General features: G+C 41.9%; 1 protein-coding gene across 3 annotated transcripts in view; it reads left to right on the top strand.

The window, feature by feature from the left end:
- USP19 (ubiquitin specific peptidase 19) overlaps positions 1–7575 on the top strand; it is a 471392-nt gene extending 463817 nt beyond the window's left edge. For all 3 annotated transcript variants that reach the window (XM_086939352.1, XM_086939351.1, XM_086939350.1), the window contains one exon: positions 3427–7575. In XM_086939352.1, the coding sequence (XP_086795478.1) occupies positions 3427–3561 (135 nt within the window). In that variant the 3' untranslated portion in view covers positions 3562–7575. The remainder of the gene's footprint in view (positions 1–3426) is intronic.
- The last annotated feature ends 6559 nt before the right edge of the window (positions 7576–14134 follow it).

Below are 14134 nucleotides of genomic sequence, written 5' to 3'. Positions count from 1 at the left end.
TTTAACAGTGCAGGCACGCAGCCCCCCTCCCCTTTAATTTAAAAAAATGCGATCAGGGAGAAGGGACTGTGCCCCTAGAAACCCTCCCCCCAACACCCCTTTAATTAAAAAACAAATTGCCTTGGGGATAACCACCAGAGCCTAATGGGGGAGGGGGGTCAGGAGGCCCGCCCTCCCCTTTCTAAAAATAAAAAAAGTCCCTGGGAATAGGGTCCCAGGGCCAAATAAGGCTTGGAGGGGGCCACACGGCCTCCTCCCTACTTTCATAAATATAAAAAACCCTAGGTTATGGGGTCCCCAGGAACTATCATGTCTGGGAGAGGGTGGCCAAAAAAAAAGAACTGAGGAATGGGGTTTTCAGGACTTAAAAAGGCTGGGGGGGGGGGGGTGGCGCACATGGACCCATCCCCCTTGTGCGGTGGGGTGTTGGCTTTACATATGGTAGTAAAATATTACTTTACAAAAAAATCTTACAAATTCACTGAACAAAACAAAGGTTAAAGTAATGCTATAGTTAGGTGAACATGTCAGTGACAACATTAACGTTTTGAACTGAAAGTACCACAGACGTTCACCCGTTCACCATGCAGTGCCTATGACCTCGCATATTGCATCACTCTATGACGTGTTTTGTGACATCACTCGTGACATCACCCAAGCTTTTTTTGTACACATTGCTATATAAATGGAGATAGCATTGGAGCTATGAAAGTAAGTGCAAAATAGTGCAGAGTGTTTTCTCATTTCCTGAGTCATTGTAACCATACATTTATAGACATTGTGGGTTACTGTTCAAATTAAAAATAGGACCGAGACCTTTTATGTTGTTGTCTGGTTTTGTATGAATTTGATATAATTCTGGTCTGTTTCACCACTTGTCGCAGCAGTCACCAATTGCTGGGCTATATTCTTACGTTACTATATCTTGAATTGTGTTTGACAGCTGATTTGAAAATTTGATATATAAAAAATAATTTTTGACTAAAAGGCAATAAGGAACGTTCATTTACTGTGAATTCTTGTTGTGTGCAGCCTATGGTACTTGATTTATCATTTGGATCTTTCTCAAGAATTATTGAGATCATAAAAGAAATCTTTGGTTCTACCCAACGGAGCCGCTTATAGTTTATATCGTGGAAATGTACTGGCCACGTAGCAATTTTACGAATGAAGTGTGTGTGTGGGGTGAACCAAACAATGGTAATCGAGTAATCTTTCCAATGGCAGGCCTATATCTTTCTGGGTGTGAATGTTGGACTCTTAATTATGTTGAGAGTTGGGTGCAGATATAACAAGTGGAAATGTTTTTAACTTTGATTGGGTTATTGATATAAATATTGGTATCCTGAACCCAGGCTCCACCCACATTTTTCTTTTTCTGTTTTTTGCTGCAATAGCCGAGTACTAGGTAATGCTAGTTGCCATAATGAAGGCCACTCAAACTCCGATAATGACATCAGCATAGACCATAAAGGGTGTGCTGGCACCAGTGACCCCAGATTTCTTTCTTTCAATGCCTTTACATTTAGTTCACATTTTTGAGAGACTAGTTTGTAACAATGCTTTTCACTTTATCTAGAGTGCAATGGCATACCAACATGTATGTTGCAAAATTAAGATATGTATATAATTGTAACAAGTGTAGAGAGGAAGTAAATCAACTTGTCCCTTTTCCTTTACCACAGTTTTCTGATAGAGGCCATTCTGAAGGTGCCTAGGTAGGAATCACAGTGGCGCTAACATCCTTTGCAACTTATCCTGATCCAGGGGCGCACCCAGTGTCCACGTCAAAGCATTGAGAATTGTGCCCGTGGGAAGATTTACTGAAGTATATAGTGCATACCTTTGGAGGACAGATTCAATGGAAATTCTTGGTCGACTATTTTTTTTCGAAAAGTAGCAGATCATAGTTTACTTCCTGTATGCCATGTTTAAAAATTGCTAGGAAGTTTTAGATCTGCTTTATTAGGTTGTCTGAGGACCAAAAGTACTTAAGAAGAAATATACAATTCTATAATTGCTTTGACTGTGTAGGGGGAAAGGTTATTGAATGTACTAAAAGCAGCCTTTTTACCATTACAGTCCTGCAACCACCCTTGTGTGCCATCTTTCCAGTTACCCCCTACAATGCGGATTACATTTAATTCTAGAGTTCGTGTTAGCCTAAATCATCTCAAGTAGTGAGTTATTACCAAGTGTTCCTTTATTGATGGCAGATGGTGACTGTGTGGAAGAGGTTATTACCTTTTCACTAAGGGGAGGAGGCAGTGTATTTTGTCAGCACCTGGGATATATTCCCTACCTATCCCCTTCGTCCTGATGCGTTTACGCTACAGTAACTATCTGTGCCCAGAGCCCCCGTTTCATACCTGCCACAGACTATCTGCATTGACCTCTATCCATGTTCCTAAGCAGGTACAAATGGACTTTTATTGACTACAAAACTCTGCACACGGTATTCCGGGTCAGTGGTAGACTCATCTCTCTGTGTTCTTTGACACTGAAGTCCTATTCCACAAACAATATTATTTTCCCACTGAATCAATATTTACTATATTAAATTGGTTGCCATTAAATTAGTTTCTGGGTGGGATAATGATTAACTCCATTATTTAAATGTAATTGAAGCTTCATCTCAAAGTACATTTAATTACTCGCTTTTTTTTGTTAAGAACCCTGCTTCATTTCCCCATGAACTAGTTATGTTGTTTACCCCCTTGAAGTGAATTGACTTCACCTGAGGAGTTCTCAGGTAACACTTCAGCACGCATCTTAGATCATACTGTCCCTTTTAATAGCAAACTGCACACTTTGTATTAAATTCTCTGTGGTGGCTGTGGGACACGACCACAAGCAATATGGAGACTTTTCTTCATACTCTGACTAAAGCTTTCTATGGTAAGTGTTCGAGTATATCTTTTGGATAAAGGGACATCAAGCTTTGCATCCTGTCACTGTGTGTGACAATGACATTGCTTCTATCAAGATAAGTAAGAGAGTGATCACTTAAACAATCTCTGTGGGTCAAGTCAGTAGGTAAGGTTTTGACCAGATAAGTTATGGATTCCTATTAAAGTAATAGTGCATGGTTCATGGAGGACTTCCTTGTATTCGGAGGGGTCGCTGATTGCCTCTCCTAGAGATTTCCCCTGAACACGTGCAGCTGAGAAGATTTGATTGTTTTTCCAGAGATATGGAAAACCCCCTCAAAGACCAGGTATTTGCCTTCTATTGAGATTCTTCAAACCTGACTTCTATTTGCCTCTCCCTTGGTTTGTATTTTCTGTGTTTTCCTTTATACTGTTAATTGTTATGAAGCTTCGTTTGGAAGACCTGTAAAACTTCTAGGGGATATATTTAGCAGTAAGTACGTTTATTGAAATGTGTGATATGTATTGACTAATATCTGGCATCTTCTGGTTGCAGGGTGTCGGGCAGATGTCATTCGTATCAGGCGTGAATCCCGAGGCACCCCCTGAGCTGGAAGAGGTTGTCCCAGAGCCCTTCTCCCATACTGCAGACCCAGATCCCCCTTACAGCAACATGGAAGAAGTCGACTGAAAAGGCGGCGGGCAAGATGTTGTTCTGATCTGGCTTTAATCCAGAGTGGCTACGTTTGGGACAGTTGTACATAGAAGTTTGGACTGTTTGATTTTTGTTTTCTTTCCTTCCGAAGACTTCAGCTGTTTCCAACGCACACAGACCTGTCCAATTTCAGAGTTGGGACGGCACTGCTTTGTAAAAATGTATTGATCTATACTTTGTCATTAAGAGCACCCAAGCACCTTGTTCGCTGTCCACTCGGCGTGGATGGTTTGCTTTTTCTCTGCCTCACCTTCCTCGTTTTATCCCATGGATACACTCAAGAGAGCACTCGATGCCTTCGTCAAATCCATCCGTCACCATTGTATTGGATGCTTCACGGTATCCATGTAATCAGTGGCATTGCTGTTTCTCATTTTTTTATTTGTGTTCTCTTCTGCCATTGGTGCTTCTGCGTGACCTGTATTAGGAGAGAGCACAACTGAGTAATTTGTGTGACTGACTTTGTGAGAGGTCACCAAATTCGTGCTACAGCGCTACTACTTGGACCTTTTGGTGCTCCTGGACTTCTGTTCCTACTGGTTGCACTCTCCAGGTCGAGTGCTACTGCAAGGGACAATGCTGAGTGTCTGAGACAGATTTCAAACAATCTGCCCTGCATTCATTTTCACCAGTCGAAATCAAGCCGAACAAGAGGGGGAAATCATGGCATTGAGCGAAGGGCAATTGCACTATATTGAAAGCACTACAGAATTCAGCAGACCAACTGGCGTTTAATGAAATATGGTGAGATTGTGGTTTCTTGAAGGACCTGTTGCTAATTGATGAGGTATAACCTCAAATGTTTCTTGTTTCTTAGTTGTGGTAAGTGTGGGTCAAGCTAGGAGTGTATCCTGCCTACTGAAAGATGAGATTTTTTTTCCTTTTTGGAGCCTGGCACTATGGGGAAGATGTGATGCTTTGTGATGTTCTTGTGTTTCCTTCTGAAAGACGCTGTCAATGAGGTGTGAACCAACCATGGATTCTTTGCGTGCTGCAGCCCAGTGAGCTGTCTGACCATGCTGCACTGGTCATGCATACTGCACGGATGATGCATCACCACGTGAATGGTCTGTTCCAGGCTTTTTTGTCCTGTAAACCATGCTGGGTTTTATGGACGAGAACGAGTAAAGAGGCAACAGCAGATACGCGCACTGTCAGCCAAGCATTGAAAACCTCGTCCTCGTTTGGCCAGTGGCAATGATGGTGTGTTCTTTGTACCAGCTGCAAGAGTTTAGCAAATGCCCCAAAAATTCCAGATAAGAATTGATAGCAAATAGTATATGTTGTCATGGAAGGAGATGATGTGGCACTGAGGAGGAGTATGACGCAGAGGATTTGTGCATGCATTTTGTCTTACAGACTTGTGCATCTCTGGTTGTGACGCACCAGTTAAATTTAAAGTAATAAAATGGTTGTCAGATTCTGAAAATGGCCAAAGATCCGTTCTTAAATCATATCTAAATTAAGAAAAAAAAAATTCCAATTGCACTCTCCATGCAACACGCTTCTAGTAGTTTGTCAATTCACCATTTGAATAAGATTTTTTTTTTTACCAGTTCAAAAAGGCTGCCATTTTGAAGACCGTTTACAGGTGGGGGGGTTTTAAGTGCTGCAATGTTGATGGATGCATTACTTGCCCACACACACCTTACCTACAACACTGCAGATGTCATGACTACTTCAGAATGACAATAATCTGAAGCAGAAGCGAGTAGGTATCTCATTGATGGTGTTTGTCGTTGGTTGAGTATCTCTTGCTGATGATCACACCCATGATTTGCAGTGGTAAGCTTCCTGGGGGGAAAGGAGCTTGTGCTAGGGTGGTTGTCGCTATCAATACCCGAAATCTGACACAGCCAATCCTCAAATGATCTCTTTCAATAAAGTTACCAAGTTCTGGACTTCAGCAGGAAGAAAAAAAATCCCACTATTCACAGCCTTTATTAAATACAATAGGAAGTAATTGCCAGGGTTTCCGCACAGCGTGCTCTGACGGAATAGACCTTTTAAAATTATTATTATTATTTTATCTCAACGGTTTCGTGCAATCAGTTCTGTTACGTCTCTTCAGGGTTTCACAGTTCAGGAAATGAGAGATTCTGTTGCTTTGTTTACTCAATTGATTCCTCGTCTTTGGCTACTCTCCGGTAGTTGTGATTAGACCGAAACCAGAACCCTTCTCATATGCAACGGAGTGCAATTGCCCCAAAACAGGAAATAGGCAATCTTCCTTTGGTGCTTTTTGGATGGTGGAAGTGTTACACAAATTGTAGCAATTCCTGTTACGCCCGGTTCCTTCAGCTTTGAAGCTGCTCCCCGTTTTTAAAAAGAACAGATCGCATGAAGACACCCCCTCGCCCACTTAATGCAGTGCTCAGTCATACATATATCCTTGGCGCAAAAACTGCTGCGTTGTGTAGTCAAAATTATGACTTGTCCTTGGCCTTTCGGGATTCTGTGGCATGTTTGTGTCTGTGTTCCAGGCCTGTGTGTTTTTAAGTCCATTCAGCTGCCTTTAGGGAAAACATTCGCCAGTGTTCCTCTGCATCCCATTAGTTTTAAATTATTTTTACTGTTCTCACCAAGGACTGCGGTCCTGCACCTTGACCGCCAACTGAACCTGTTTTCAGAAACTGAATGGTTAGACACTTGTTTTATTGCAGCTTATCTCCTGGCCAACCATTTAGCATCGCTGTGTCAACTGCAGGAGTGTATCTTAAATGGATCTTAGTTTTCATTATAAAATTTTATGATATCGAATTTGATTCGCAGAAATAATCCAGTGTGTTTTTCCGAAAGCTATTAGAAATTCGTTTGTGTTGACTATGACATATTTTTTTGGCAAGTCACACCGGAGCCTTGCCATATGAATCCTCCTTAGCATTGTCAGCAGGTTTCTATGTTCTGGTGATCCACTAGGTCTATGTTACCCTCAGTGTAAATTTATTGTGATCACGTAAACTATACTTGCCTGCTGTCTTTGGAAAAGTTGATGGCTCAACCACAGGATTTGGCCCGGCTTGGATCACGTATATATGTGTGCCACTCTGTGTATATTCACTCTGCATACAATTTCGTGATGTGGCAGCAGGAGATTTTGGAGGAGTCCTTATTGGGATGAGAGAGGGCCATGCACGCCTGACCTTTTTCCATAATGAATATTTCAACTGGAGACCTCATGCTGCCCTTTAAAAAATCCTAGAGATCATTGCTTTAAAAATGTAGCACCGTTGTAGCCACTTTATTTCAGCTAAGACCACGGGATATTTCAGTTTGCCATTTGTTTGATGTTTTGAGTCATAGAAACTCATAACCAGACTACAGTTGCTCGCCACAGAAGGCAGCATTCCACTTGTGTGTATGGTTGAGAGTACAGAGGATATATATATAAATTCAGAAGCTACAGAATCTTATGCAAGCTGCACGACGTAGCATAAAATGTGGCTTTCTTCACTGAGTCCTCAGTATGCAAGACCCTGATCTGACACATGGTAGACCATGCAGAAAAATGCGCACATGGAGCAAACGCAAGCTGATGCCTGGTATATATGAGGTAGCTGAAATTGCCGATCTGTATAGTGAAATAAATAGCTCCAGCCGACTCCCTCAACGGAGAGTGCTTATTGGCGAGTGCTTATTGGCAGCACTTAGTCCCCCTTTTGATTTTCAGCTGCCTATTTCCATGCAGTATCAACTGTAGAAAATAAAGCTGTGAACAGTGGGCAACAAAGTATAGCGATGTGTGGGAATGTTCAGGCCCTGCTGATCTTTTTTTATATTCGATAACCACAAAAAGGGATGTTGGTCCGGCGCCATAGTTGTGCTTTAACAACTCGGTTCTAACTGAGCCGGCAAGTCACATGAAAAAAATGTCATTCTGTTACATTGTGTGTAAAATTTGTTGCAACTGGGTCGTTGATTGCTGCTGTTAAAATGTATTTAATAACAAATAAATTTTAATTGTGATGTATGCATATGTCTGCCTTGTCAGCACGCTTCCTCGTATGCTATTTGCTGCACGTTTCTGATTTTGCTATGCGTCATCGTGATAGTATATGTAGGTTGTGGTGTTCTATGTGTAGGTTGGGGTGGTCTCCAATTTACACTATTCTTTTTATTTTGCCATCTCTAGAGGAAAGGGTTTAAACCATTTACCCTTTAAAATTATCCTAAGTTGCAGCTCATATAATTATAAAATTATTTTTTTAACTTTTTCCCTAATCTACTGATTACCGATGGTTAAGGTAGTTTTTAACGCCAGGGAATTAATGAGTCAGATGTGGTTTTCAGGATCTAGCAAAAAAATATGCAGGAGCATGATGGAAGGTAATGTACTTCCAAGGCAGGATTCATGGGGCATTGCACAGCCTGGGAAGAGGGTGTGGTCATCTCACATTATGCAAATCCCATCCACTTTTGACTTTGATGAAAGATGCCCCGGTACAGTACTAAGGTGCTGTGTGTCTACAAGTGAACATTGATGGTGCTGCTCTCTTTTGCCTGATTAGCATTTGCAGTTCCAGCACAATCGTCGTACCGCCTAACCTAAAAACACTGGAGGATTGCAAACTTCTGCTAAAGCTATAGCACCCTTAGCTCCACACTTGCATTGAGGCTTTCCTAATATTGTGCTACTAAAACTGCTCTTGCACCCTGTGCTGCAGCACAAATCCGATTTGATTAGCACCGCTGAAGTGTGATTCGAAAATGTACCGCAAATCTCTTCTATACTACAGCGGCTGTGTGTGAACAAATTGGTGGCCTAGTAAAACTGCGTTTGAGGGTGTGTAACGGTCTGAAAGAGAGGAATGCCCGACTCCGCTATAGGGAAGTATACTGAAATTGGGCTTCTGTGTCCATTGTATAGACAACTGATGGTAGGATTTGGTGCCCTTCACTAGTACAACAGTGTTCTACATTCTGCTTTTACCCCTCTTTATAAAATAGTGCAAATTAGCTACAAAAAGTGTTAGCTCTCTGTGCTGTATTATATATCTGTGTGTTACAACAAAAGACACCTAAATCAGCAGAAATATAATTATTCTAGGTCCTTCATCCAAACTTCTATATAAATATATTCACAAAACGCAATGGTCGAAGGGGTGTTATAGTTTGGTCATGTCATGAACAGTGTTATAAATGATGTAATTTCAGATGTTTCCAGTGATTGCATTATCAATTCTGTCATTGAACATGTCATGAGTGTTGTAAGGGTAAAAGCAGTGCATTGCAAGGGGGCAAGTTATAGTTTATTCATGCTGCAAGTTATAGTTAATTAAGTTAACTAAAACTACTGAATTTGAGTTTATTTTTTATTTTAAATTGTTTTCGTAAGTTACATTTTCACCTACCTATAGCATCACTTTAACCTTAAGCTCTTCTATGCCCAAGTATGTTTTTTTTATATTATTTTCTAGAACAAGTGTACCAAGACCAAAAATGCCAGCCATAGCTTTTTCTTCAAATTTCGGTCAACCAATCTGATTGCATAGTTTGAGCTCCCAGATCCTTTGTATAGGTACAGCAGCATGAAATATACATAACTTTTGAACCTTAATTTCCCAAAAACTAGTGAGCAGATTTGCACCAAATCACAACAAAATCACACTTTCTGGATTAGGTCTAGGTTCCTGCTAAATTTGGTGTGAGTCCATTCAGCTTTTTTCGGAATCACTGTTGAATTCCCCTACGGAAAATTTCATGACGAGAAAAAAAAAATCCCCCTCCTTTTTCTCTTTCCCTGCTTCACTTATCCTGATAACGTTTCCAGGAAGGAGGTAAGGTGGATGAAACTTTTCTTTTTTGGAAAGTTTTGTTAAGATTCATCAAACTGTGCCAACATTATTAGCAACCTAAAAAGTCAATTTCCTATGGAAACATCGTCCTAACTATAACTGCCACTGGGGAATGGATATATGGCTTTCTTAATGTCACCTAGTATTAGCCTCATCCTTTCTACCTCTTTCCAATGTTCGTTCTCTGTATTTACTATTTCAATATCCTTGAACAGAGTGGGGCCTATGAGAAGTTTCTTGGCAGTCATGGCATAGTGCATAAGGGACCTGGGGCTCCAGACAGAAATCCTATGGGACCCTACACCACCCTGTTGAGAATGCAGTCATGTCCAAGGCATTCTATGAAAATGTGCCATTTTCCCGGGCGCAGGATCAGGGAAATCTCTCCGACATGGTTCAGATCTCTCTTCCCAAACCAGATAACTAATTAGTGACAGATGTGTCACTCGTGGGATGAGGTGGCCATCTGGTGCTGTGCAGTTTCTACCAATCCGCAGGATCTGTGCATTGTTTGGACAACATAAACTAAGGCCTTGGTACCTAGACTGATATCTGACATGCCTGCAGGATGTTTTGGCCTATAGACCAGCTTGTTCACAGTGCCACTGTACTCTTCCCCCAACCTACCAGGGAGCGAACAGGTTCTGGAAACCACTGAACAATGACAACCCTGATTCCTCAGGAATAGTGGAAACAGTACAGAACCTTTTGCTCAGTCACTTGTGCTCACTTGTTGTCAGAGAAATGTACAGAGAATACACAGTGGGATGTTTTCAATAATATTTATTAAACTACTGTTATTCTTGCATAAAATATGTGTGCAATGATTAGGAGACAGAAGCAGATAAAGGCGATTACAAGCACCAAAGGGGTAAACAGTATATTAATTTTTACCATGGTGCTAAAACCATGAATATATGCAATATGGTAATCTAACGTACTCCTACGATGCAGACCCTACTCGAAGTGTACCTAGAGTGTGTGTAGGTGTAGAGCCAAGAATCCCTCCTAGGGTCGATCCAACCCCATTACCTGATGGGAGAGTGAAGGACCCCGTCTTGGTCTCGAGTTGGACACCCCTTACGGAATGTCAGACCGGTGCAAGGTGATTTCTCAGCAGCCATGGACCTTCGGTGTCAGCAGAACTGCCTCCTCTAACAATCTATTGGGATGCCTCTTATTTATAATAAAAAGCAACCTTTGCTATGTGCGCGCTAGGTTAGTGATGTTATGGCTATGCAGATAGCGCTGTTGCCTTGTGGATGAAGATAGGATGCTTTTGTAGCTAGTGTGTAGAGGCCTAATACATGATGTTCAAAGCATCGTGATAATGTTGTGCGTAGCTGGATGTAAAAACAAAGTCATTTCGGAGAAACTAATTCAACATGGTCGTGCATGCAAATGTGTGCAAAAGGTCACAGCTGAACTGTTACTTTCTGGGACAATGTAAGGAATAAGCTCCCTCGCTACTTGGTCTTAATTCGGGAATATAACACTGGGAGAGGTGGAGGTCAGGGGACACTGGTGTCAAGCGGAGCTGTGGCTCCACATCAACTTGTTGGAGCTTTGGCCGATCCGGCTAATACTGAAGTCATTTCTTTCCTCTGTTAAGGGTATGTTGGTGCAGATGTTCACGGACAACACACCTGCCATGTGGTACGGTAACAAACGGGCGGTGTGAGGTCCTGGACCCTTTTTCAAGAGGCTCTACTCCTCTTCATATAGCTGGAACAGCAGGGCGTGACCCTGGTGGTTCAAAACCTGGCATGTTCTCTGAATACGCACGCCCGACAGCGGGCACGAGGATTCCTTTGACTTATCGTTTCTCAGAGCAAGTCACTGGTGAGCTATAAACGTTTAAAGAAGCCGGATTTAGTTTCTTTTTCTTTTTCGGTAACTGAAATGTGTTTGCCTACTGGCCTTCATTTAACCAACGATTTGTTCTTTCTTACAATTGGAGGGTCTATTTTCTGCCACTTGGTAAGAAGCCTTTTCATATGTAGTTCACTGGCTGTATCGACAAGTAGGAACCGTCCCGCGTTTGTTTACCTTTGATTTTGTTTACGTGTAGATTCAGAAGCTCGCATTTCACTGCATTTGCGGTAAGCATATCATGATTATTTCGGGTAAACACTGATACTTTTTGATCGACACACTAGATTTATTTTGGTTCCTTTTGCCTGTAGATATGTATGAACTAGTACAGACTTAAGGTATGTCACAGCAGTTTATGGCGGGCACACGTGTTAAACTTATTCATGCTCTGTTTAGTCACAGAACGTATATGACACGTTGGGCAATAGTGGCACCGGAATACAGCAGGTTTATTGCCCCTCCCAGCATCCCCTACACTTATGTTTTCTTTTCTCTTGTATTCATGGTGATACACTCCGCTTTGATCTCTATTTCTTAACTTGAACCTCATTTATTTTTTTCTTTTTATGGAAGTGTGCAAATCCTACTTTTCTGATTTGTATTTTCCATTGATAAATATATGGAAATGACAACTTTTACTTTTGTAGTTCCGAACGGAGGCAGCTATCAGTTGCTCATCTAATGCTCCTTATAATTGTTATCTTATAATATGTACCCATGAAGAAGGGTTTTTTAACCCGAAATGCATTAGGTCGCTTTTTAGTTTCTATTTGTCAACATCATATTGAACACAGAGATTGTACTCATTGTTTTTTGCTTAAACAAACTTGTAACATATAAGGATGAAATAAGAAACACATTTTGAAAAATTATTCTGGTGTAAAAGATTTATTGTATGCATGAAAATCGAGTAAAGAAGATAAAATAATAGAAACCTTAGGGAGATTAGCTTTGCACTGCGCAGGTTCGGATTTGTCCGTGTCCTCACATAGGCAGGTTCTCTGAATGCCAGGGAGGACAAACTCAGCTGTTGATGCCTAGCGGATCATGAGTGGTGTCTAGTCTGAGGTGGCGCAAGGTCTCTTTCAGCAGTGGCGAGAGCCTTCGTTACATCTGTTCACCTCCTAACAGAACGTACAATGACAGCAGTTTTGCGTGCTGGAGTTTCCAAGGTGGCTATCACTCGATGACGCTTATTGTCGCGAGTGGCGCTCAAGCCTCCATTTCTGCCAAGAATTCTCAAGAACATTAATAACGACCTTGCCCAAGTCATACTTGTGCCTCCAGGCTGGGTTCAGAAGATTCTCGTATCCAGAACTTCTTTGAATGAGCATCAATCCTCCGATCTGGCTGCCCCTTCAGGAGGATCTTCTGTCGCGGTAGCTGGAAAGGCTCCTCCACAGGAACCTGTCAACTCTCTGCCTCCCTGCATGGAGCTTGAGAGGCGGCAGTGGATATCTTTTGACCTTCCTCCCGAAGTGTGTAATGTTATCTTGGCGGCCAGGTGGCCCTCCACTAAGACTGTATACACCTGCCCCTGGCGAAAGTTTGTAAAATATTGTACAGAAAGGTCTCTTGACCCTTTTTCTGCTTCTAAATTTAATATTCATCTTTTTATCCTTACCCTTGATCAACAAGTTTCTGCTTTGGGTGTTCTCAAGGGTTATCTTTATTGCTCTTTCTGCTTTTTTTGCGGCTGTCAGACCAACCCTCATTGTTCGAATCCCTTGTTGTAAATAAGTTTCTAAAAAGGGCTTGTACATGTTTCCACCAACGACCTTTATCATGCCACGCTGGGATCTCAATCTGGTTCTCATATATCTCATGTGTGCTCCCTTTGAGCATTTACACAATTGTCCCCTCCGGTTGCTTACCATCAAGAGACAGCCTTTCTAGTGGCGATAACATCTGCCCGGAGGGTAGGTAAGATGCAGGCGTTGTTGTCCTCCCTACTGTATGGCATTCTTGTATAAGGTGGTGCTTCGCACCCGTACCTCATTCCTTCCAAAAGTGGTGACCCCATTTCATCTGGGTCAGTCGGTTACAGTGCCCACCTTTTTTTTTTTCGCTCCTCCTCATCCCTCTAAGGAAGAGGAGCATCTCCATCGTCTGGACTCTAAATGAGTGTCGTTCTACCTTTACTGCACAAAAGAATTCCGGTGGACGCCCAACTCTTTGTGGGTTACTTGGGAGGTAAAAAAAGGTTGGGCATTGCAAAGCAAATCATTTTTCACTGTTTAGTTAATCTGCATTAAAAGATATGCTACACCCTGGCTAAGAAGCAACCTCCTGCGGGCTTAGTTGCCCATTCTACCAGCCATGGAATAAGCCAAATTCTTGCCCAGCCATGTCTCAAACAGTTTCCAGGAAACTGAAAGACTGTTCAGTTCCATCTTTATTTTATGCACTGTCTTCTGCACAGCGTTTGGTTGCTCAGCATCACCTGCCTATCTTAAGGATAGTGCATACCCATCAGGAACCCAAGTGACTAGATACAAAGGGCAAGAAAGATTTAGCCTCGTGCAGTTTGGCTGTTACCTCTATCAGTGCCAGCTGTCTCAGGTATTGCTTCGAGTTATGGGAATTGCCATGCTAGGTGTTACAGTAGAGTTGTTTTCTTCCTGTTCTAGGAAGGCTATGACCCATCTCTCTGATCCAATGAAAGCATCTTGAGGAAAGAGGTTGTCTCTCTATAGGTGAAAAGGGCTGTTCTGAAAGTTCTTTGTTTTGACAGAGGGTTTCTACTCCAGACAGTTTATTCTCAGTGAATGGAAATGGTTAAAGACCGCTTCCGGATTTAAGGTTTCTCAAGTCATCAAAAATCTAAATCGCACTCTAACATACACTCACTTCAGAATCAAGACAGGATGGTTTAATGG

The sequence above is a fragment of the Lissotriton vulgaris genome, chromosome 9 (genome assembly GCF_964263255.1).
Source record: "Lissotriton vulgaris chromosome 9, aLisVul1.2, whole genome shotgun sequence".
In the NCBI taxonomy this organism is placed as follows: Eukaryota; Metazoa; Chordata; class Amphibia; order Caudata; family Salamandridae; genus Lissotriton; species Lissotriton vulgaris.
Note: the sequence above shows the minus strand (reverse complement) of the source record. Positions and strands in the feature narration are given on the sequence as shown.